This window comes from Triticum dicoccoides, chromosome 5B (assembly GCF_002162155.2).
Source record: "Triticum dicoccoides isolate Atlit2015 ecotype Zavitan chromosome 5B, WEW_v2.0, whole genome shotgun sequence".
NCBI lineage: Eukaryota > Viridiplantae > Streptophyta > Magnoliopsida > Poales > Poaceae > Triticum > Triticum dicoccoides.
Window position 1 is genome coordinate 46,463,317 of NC_041389.1, and position 8,447 is coordinate 46,471,763.

The 8,447-nt window shown below is 41.2% G+C and overlaps 1 protein-coding gene across 1 annotated transcript; it reads left to right on the forward strand.

Annotated features, from left to right (window-relative positions):
* Positions 1-6,210: 6,210 nt before the first annotated feature.
* On the forward strand, positions 6,211-7,859 carry LOC119305131. Its single transcript, XM_037581737.1, has 2 exons — positions 6,211-7,012; positions 7,096-7,859. Exons 1-2 carry the CDS (start codon positions 6,282-6,284, stop codon positions 7,721-7,723), a joined length of 1,359 nt encoding a protein of 452 aa, XP_037437634.1. The 5' UTR covers positions 6,211-6,281; the 3' UTR covers positions 7,724-7,859.
* Positions 7,860-8,447: the final 588 nt, after the last annotated feature.

The following is an 8,447-nucleotide window of genomic DNA, read 5'->3' on the forward strand; positions in this document are numbered from 1 at the left end:
TCTTCATTAAACGTAGCATCCCCAAGCTTGAGACAAACATTAATTTCAGCAAATATATTCTCAAATATTTCATCCTCATCAAACATAGCTTCCCCAAGCTTGGGCCTTTTCATATCATAAGCATAATCACTCTCATCATTAATAGTATGGATAGCACCAATAGTATACAAATTATCATCATCACAATGAGTAGTAGGAGCAACATCATTTGGGAGGGATACCTTTTTACCTTTGCTGCTCCTTCTCTTCCTTTTCTTCTTCACATTATGTGTGGGTTCAACCCTCTTCTTTGAGCTCCTTATTGATGAGATTGGTTGAATAGAAAGCTCCTCCTCGTTACCTGATTCATCATAAGAAATAATAGGAGGATATTGGGAAGTCTCTTCCCTTTCATTAGTATTCTCTTCATCTTCTATTTGCTTTCTTTTCTTTAGGTAATTGGCAATATAAGAATTTTCAATGCAATTCACCGCACAATACATATAAATCTTCTCTAGATCAATATCAAGGAATTTCTCAAGGTTAAATTCTGGAATAAGCTTAGTTGCATGTTTCAATTCTTCATAACCCAAAAGCAAACTAAGTTCATTATAATGCGCAAGGGAAATCAAGTCATCATAATTTTTGGACACGATTCGATCATGAAACAATTTGCATCGGAGATTTAAATGACCATGTTCATTGCAAAGTTCACAAGTACGGCGGAGATATTTTAAATTTTTAGCACTCACATTAAGCCTTTCTTGCAACCATTTAGTTTCTAAATGCTTATGCTTCTTGCAATATCTATCTTATCTATTTGGTGTGTACTTGCAAACCCAATTCACTCCACAAAAATCGACATGCTTATAGGAGACATTTTCATCATAACTAGTGCAATCATCATTAGTACTATGGATATTCAAAGAGTTCATACTAACAACATTGCAATCATGCTCATCATTCAAAGATTTAGTGACAAACATTTTATAGATTTCTTCTTCTATCACTTGAGCACAATTTTCCTTACCATCATTCTCACGAAAGATATTAAAAAAGATGAAGCGTATGAGACAAACTCAATTCCATTTTTTTCGTTTTATTTTATAGACTAAACTAGTGATAAAACAAGAAACAAAAAGATTCGATTGCAAGATCTAAAGATATACCTTCAAGCACTCACCTCCCTGACAACGGCGCCAGAAAAGAGCTTAGTTGACGGGGTGTGAGTGCCGTTTACCTAGCCTCCCCGGCAACGGCGCCAGAAAAGAGCTTGATGTCTACTACACAACCTTCTTCTTGTAGACGTTGTTGGGCCTCCAAGTGTAGAGGTTTGTAGGATAGTAGCAAATTTCCCTCAAGTGGATGACCTAAGGTTTATCAATCCATGGGAGGCGTAGGATGAAGATGGTCTCTCTCAAGCAACCCTGCAACCAAATAACAAAGAGTCTCTTGTGTCCCCAACACACTCAATACAATGGTAAATTGTATTGGTGCACTAGTTCGGCGAAGAGATGGTGATACAAGTGCAATATGGATAGTAGATAAAAAGGTTTTTGTAATCTGAAATTATAAAAACAGCAAGGTAGCAAGTGATAAAAGTGAGCGTAAACGGTATTGCAATGGTAGGAAACAAGGCCTAAGGTTCATACTTTCACTAGTGGAAGTTCTCTCAACAATAATAACATAATTATATCATATAACTATCCCTCAACATGCAACAAAGAGTCACTCCAAAGCCATTAATAGTGGAGAACAAACGAAGAGATTATGGTAGGGTACGAAACCACTTCAAAGTTATCCTTTTTGATCTATCTATTCAAGAGTCTGTAGTAAAATAACATGAAGCTATTTTTTCCGTTCAATCTATCATAGAGTTCATACTAGAATAACACCTTAAGACACAAATCAACCAAAACCCTAATGTCACCTAGATACTCCATTGTCACCTCAAGTATCCGTGGGCATGATTATATGATATGCATCACACAATCTCAGATTCATCTATTCAACCAACACAAAGTACTTCAAAGAGTGCCCCAAAATTTCTACCGGAGAGTCAAGACGAAAACGTGTGCCAGCCCCTATGCATAGGTTCATGGGCGGAACCCGCAAGTTGATCACCAAAACATACATCAAGTGAATCACATGAATATCCCATTGTCACCACAGATAAGCACGGCAAGACATACATCAAGTGTTCTCAAATCCTTAAAGACTCAATCCGATAAGATAACTTCAAAGGGAAAACTCAATCCATTACAAGAGAGTAGAGGGGGAGAAACATCATAAGATCCAACTATAATAGCAAAGCTCGCGATACATCAAGATCGTGCCATAGAGAGAACACGAGAGAGAGAGAGATCAAACACATAGCTACTGGTACATACCCTCAGCCCCGAGGGTGAACTACTCCCTCTTTGTCATGGAGAGCGCCGGGATGATGAAGATGGCCATCGGTGAGGGATCACCCCCTCCGGCAGGGTGCCGGGACAGGGTCCGGAGAGGTTTTTGGTGGCTACAGAGGCTTGCGGCGGCGGAACTCCCGATCTATCTTCTGTTCTGATGTTTTCGGGGTATATGGAGATATATAGGTGAAAGAAGTGGGTCGGGGGACGCTTGAGGGACCCACGAGATAGGGGCGCCCAGTAGGGGGGGTGCTCCCCCCCCCACCCTCGTGGCTTCCTCGAAGCTTCTCTGACGTGAACTCCAAGTCTCCCGGATCATGTTCGTTCCAAAAATCATGCTCCTGAAGGTTTCATTCCGTTTGGACTCCGTTTGATATTCCTTTTCTTCAAAACACCGAAATAGGCAAGAAAACATCAATATGGGCTGGGCCTCCGGTTAATAGGTTAGTCCCAAAAATAATACAAAAGTGTATAATAAAGCCCATAATCATTCAAAACAGATAATAAAATAGCATGAATGCTTCATAATTATAGATACGTTGGAGACGTATCAAGTATCTAGGTGACATTAGGGTTTTGGTTGGTTTGTGTCTTAAGGTGTTATTCTAGTACGAACTCTATGATAGATCAAACGGAAAGAATAGCTTCGTGTTATTTTACTACGGACTCTTGAATAGATCGATCAGAAAGAATAACTTTGAGGTGGTTTCGTACCCTACCATAATCTCTTTGTTTGTTTTCCGCTATCAGTGACTTTGGAGTGACTCTTTGTTGCATGTTGAGGGATAGTTATATGATCCAATTATGTTATTATTGTTTAGAGAACTTGCACTATTGAAAGTATGAACCCTAAGCATTGTTTCAACGCATTGCAATACCGTTTGTGCTCACTTTTATCATTAGTTATCTTGCTGTTTTTATATTTTTAGATTACAAAAACCTATATCTACCATCCATATTGCACTCGTGTTACCATCTCTTCGCCGAACTAGTGCACCTATATAATATACCACTGTATTGGGTGTGTTGGAGACACAAGAGACTCTTTGTTATTTGGTTGCAGGGTGGCTTGAGAGATACCATCTTCAACCCAGGCCTCCCACGGATTGATAAACTTTAGGTCATCCACTTGAGAGAAATTTGCTACTGTCCTACAAACCTCTGCACTTGGAGGCCCAACAACGTCTACAAGAAGAAGGTTATGTAGTAGACATCAGGCCTTAGCTCAAGGGGAATAAGGTGAAGACGCGGTCTTCTGAGTTCAATCTCAGCCTCCCTAACCAGATGTACAGTTGTCACAGCAACTAAAACTGGTCTACCAAATCCTTGTCTTTGTCAAGCCACTCATTCTATCACTTCACCCTTACTTCTGTTTAGCTTCGTGAAGTCATTGATTGGTTGCCATGTTAGACTTCATTGTGTGAAGACATTCTCTCTGATTTCATAATTGGCTTCATACTGTCTTCCTATTCCGATCTGTTCTATCTAGCTACTATCTGCAAAATTTTAATACTTATTCAACATTTTTCAAATACTTGTTCAACATTTTTTAAATAATTGTTCAACATTTTTCATATACTCATTCAATTTTTTTAATACCTATTCAATATTTTTCTAATACTTGTTCAACATTTGTAATACTTACTTACCATTTTTAAATACTTGTTTAACATATTTCAAATTCTTGTTCAATATTTTTTAATACTTATTTAACATGATGTGTTTCTGAAGTGTTTTTTTTAATATATACATATAATGAATATTTTAAAGTACAAAAAAATAGAAAATAACAAAAAATGAAAACAGAAAACAGAAAACAAAAGCAAAAAACACATGTTGTGGCTCCCCCGTGGCTGGGGCGGCTCGTCTTGGGCTCGCCCTGACGCAAGCGCATCCCCTGTCTCGCTCAAAGCGATACATAGGGGCACCCTTCATCCAGTCTTGTTTGTTTCTCCTTTGATGGGCCGGGTAGGCCTCAAAATATATAGGGGTATTTTGTTTTATTATATATAAAGAAAAAGTACGCAGTGCGGTAGGGTTACGAGTGGACGGCCTGAGCATTGCCGTTCCATCCTTACAGAAGAACAGCCGCCGCCACTCTGCTCCGGCGCTGCCCTGCGACTACCTCGCCTGGAGCTGCCGCCGGCGCTTCTCCCCTGCCCCGCGCCACCGGTGCTTCCTTCCCGTCGTCCCGGCCGAGTTCGTCGTTGGGGGCAAGGCTGACGACGCATCCAGAGGCATCAGTGACTTTCAAGGATAGGTCATCGCCTCCTCTGCCAGGCCAAGAGGTCGTCCGGAGAGAGCGCGTCGCGAGATGCCGTGGCCACTAGGCCGACGCAGCTATTCATGTTTCCTTGGAGCTTTTTCACCCTTTTATTCTTTGTCCTTTCTTTTTATTTTTTCATTTTTCTTGGAAACGGTTTTTTTTCTTTTTGCCATTCTTTCTTCTTGTCTACTAAGTGCGTGAACTTTTTTTTTTCAATTTCGTGAGCTTGTTTTCAAAATTGTGAACTTCCTATCAAATTGATGATTTTTTTTTTCAAAACTGATGATTTTTTTCAAAATTGATGAACCTTTTTTCAAATCGATGAACTTTAAAATAAATGATGAACATTTTTCTAATTTGATGAACTTTTTTGTAAAATCGATGAACTTATTTCAGCTTTGTGAACTTTTCTTCCAAAATGAAGAACTTTTTTCAAAATCACTATTTTTTTTAAATATTTGAAAAAATTAAGTGATACTCCCTCCGTTCCATAATGTAGTTTCTATAGATTTTTTATAAAGTCAAACTTTACAAACTTTGATCAAGTTTATAGAGAAAACTATTTATATATACAATGTCAAATATATAAAATATGAAAATATATCTTACGATGAATCTAACAATATATGTTTGTCATTCTAAATGTAAATGTTTTTCTCAATAAACTTGGTCAAAGTTTGTAAGGTTTGATTTTTCTAAAAATTTATAGGCACTACATTATGGAACGGAGGGCAGTAGATGAATGGTTCTGTGTAATAAAATAGCGTTGCGGCCTTGTTATTAGGCTGGTTTCATAGCTAGTATTATGCATGCCAACTAGACAACTTTGATGAGGTGGCATAGAATTAAATGAAGTAAGAGAGGGTTGAGTATCATATCATGATGCTGTATCATAATAAATGCTACAATAGTATGTGTCATGCATGGCAATAAATAAAGTCATATATGATACTACCATATGATACTATGCATTAAAAAGGTAGTATCATAGACTAGTATCATATGCATGATACTAACTTATGATACTACCCATTACAACCAGCCTTAAGTATTTGCCTTTAATAATAATCAGAAACGACAGGTAGCTCATGTGGCTGCTCGCGCTTGTTTGTGTAAGAGACAAAAAAAAATCTTAGTAGTAAGTCGGAGATAGCAATAGGGCCCTAATGTAAAATCCCATAAATTGCTTGCAGCCCATTTCATCCAGTCATGTTTGTTTCTCCTTTGATGGGCCGAACAGGCCTCAAAATATATAGGGGTAGTTTATTTTATTACTATATAGTATAAAGAAAAAGCCTGGAAATACGCAGTGCGGTAGGGTTACGAGTGGACGGCCTGAGCACTGCCGTTCCATCCTCACAGAAGAACAGCCGCCGCCACTCTGCTCCGGCGCGCTGCTGCCCTGCGACTACCTCGCCTGGAGCTGCCGCCGGCGCTTCTCCCCTGCCCCGCGCCACCGGTGCCGCCTTCCCGTCGTCCCTCGCGCCGCTGCAGCCGTGCTGCCGTCGCCGGGGGCAAGGCTGACGACGCATCCAGAGGCGACGCCGCGGCCGGTCACCTCCGATCGCGCCCACCCCCACACCGATCAGATCTGCCCCCTCCGGCCACGACGGTGTCTGACGGTCGGCATGGATATGGAGCGCACTGACGTGCTGGTCGACATCCTCCGCCACCTCCCGCCGCGCAGCCTCGCCGCATCCCGCTGCGTCTGCACGTCCTGGCGGGCCACCGTCGACCACCACCGTCTGCTGCGCGCGGACCTGCTCCCGCTCTCCGTGGACGCGGTGATCTGGGACAAAGATACGATAGACGCCCCGATGCTCTTCGCCCGCCGCTCAACGGCGCGCTACATCACCAGCAGGCTCGATTACCTCGAAGAGGATCCCGACTATGGGATGTACGCGGGGGAGATGAGGGATTACTGCAATGGCCTCCTCTTGATTCAGAACGACACGGTGGTCAATCCCGCCACGCGGCAGTGGGCGCCGTTGCCCCGGCTGCCGTGCGCGTGCTCGCCCGATGGGGATTGCGGGCGCTGCCACAATAATCGCTACCTCGCATATGACCCTACCATATCGCCACATTACGAGGTATTCTTCATTCCTCGTATTCCCCGTGATGTACCCGATGACATGGCCTGCAGTATGGAGTGGCCACCTTCGCCGTATACCATGTATGTTTTCTCATCCAAGACAGAGTGTTGGGAAGAGAGGTCATTCATGCGACAAGGGGATGCTGCCGGAACAATTGACGATGTGAAATCACATCCGAAATCTGATGAAAATTTGTACTACGCAGCTTACTGGCAGGGGTCACTTTACGTTCCTTTTAGGCAAATACACGGTGGTTTTCTTCTGAGGTATTACTCATACTCGGACACTCAATGATCATGCTTATGATTATGTTGGCAATTGATCTTTGTGGGTGCTTCGTTTTTTGTAGAATAAACTTGTCGAGTGATAAGTACCAAGTAATTGAGTTGCCAAAAGGAGGCATCAGATCGCTATCTCGTCTAGGAAAATCGGAAAAAGGGGTCTACTGTGTTTTGAAGAATGGAAGATGCACATTTCAGGTTTGGTTTTTGTATGAATCGGGTGGTCTGATTGACTGGGTTTTGAAGAATGAAATAAACCTGGAGCCAGCATGGAGAGAGTATTTTGAGAAACATATTGACGAAGGTCCATGGATCTCACAGTCGGATGATCAGAAAGAGTTGTTGTTGAAGAATGATGTCAACCTTAAACTTGTAGCTGAATACAACGAAGCAGTAGAGAAAGATGATTTTGAATGGGACTCTGATGATGAAAATGTTCTCAGCACTGCAGGCTGGCCTAAGAAGTACAACCCTGACAATGAAGCCTATGAAACCCCTCTTCAACTTGAATGTCTTGGATTTCACCCTTACAAGGAAATTGTCTTGTTTCATGACCACAATAGTGCAACGGTTGCATATCATTTGAATAGCTCCAAGGTTCGATACTTGGGTGAGATGGAGCACTACTATTCCTTCATTGAGATCTCTTTTCCTTACGCCCCATGCTGGACTATGGACTTACCTGGAAGTAAGTAATGTCAAGTCGTAGGCATGTCTAGTTTGCAGCTAATCTCAAACTGCTCTGTGTTCCATTTTTCTCAGTGTGGAATTAAGGCAATTGACAATCTATTGTATTAGTATATCCTGCAGATTTTTGCATTGGTTTTCATCATCTTATAGGTGGAATCCATTCAGTCATGTCAATCTTTTATTTGTTTCCCAGCACATTGTATTGAAGATTATTATGAATTTCATTTCTTGCTTGGAAAAACTAAAATAATACTCCCTCTGATTCATAATAACTGTCGATCATTCCTTGATAAAGTAATGCCAAGTCGTAGGCTTACACCCCATGCTGGACTATGGACTTACCTGGACTATTATGGTAGTTTCAGCTTATCTGGACTTGGACGTAATGTTGTTACCTGGAAGTAAGTGTAACCTTTATGATATAGAGATCTCTTCATTCCATTTTTCTTGGCGTGGAGTTAATCCAATTCACAATCTATTGTATTAGTATCGTGCTGATTTTTGCATTGGTTTTCATCATCCTATAGGTGGAATCGGTTCAGTCATGTCAATCTTTTATTTGTTTCCTAGCAGTATTGTTTTTGAAGTATCTTATGAATTTCATCTTTTTCTTGGAAAAAATAAAATAAAATAAAAATCATTCCTTGATAAAGGGAGTTCACATGGGCTCAGGACACAGAGTTTCTGAGCCTCAGCTCAAATGAGCTCGGGTGGACAGTAAAATTGAAAA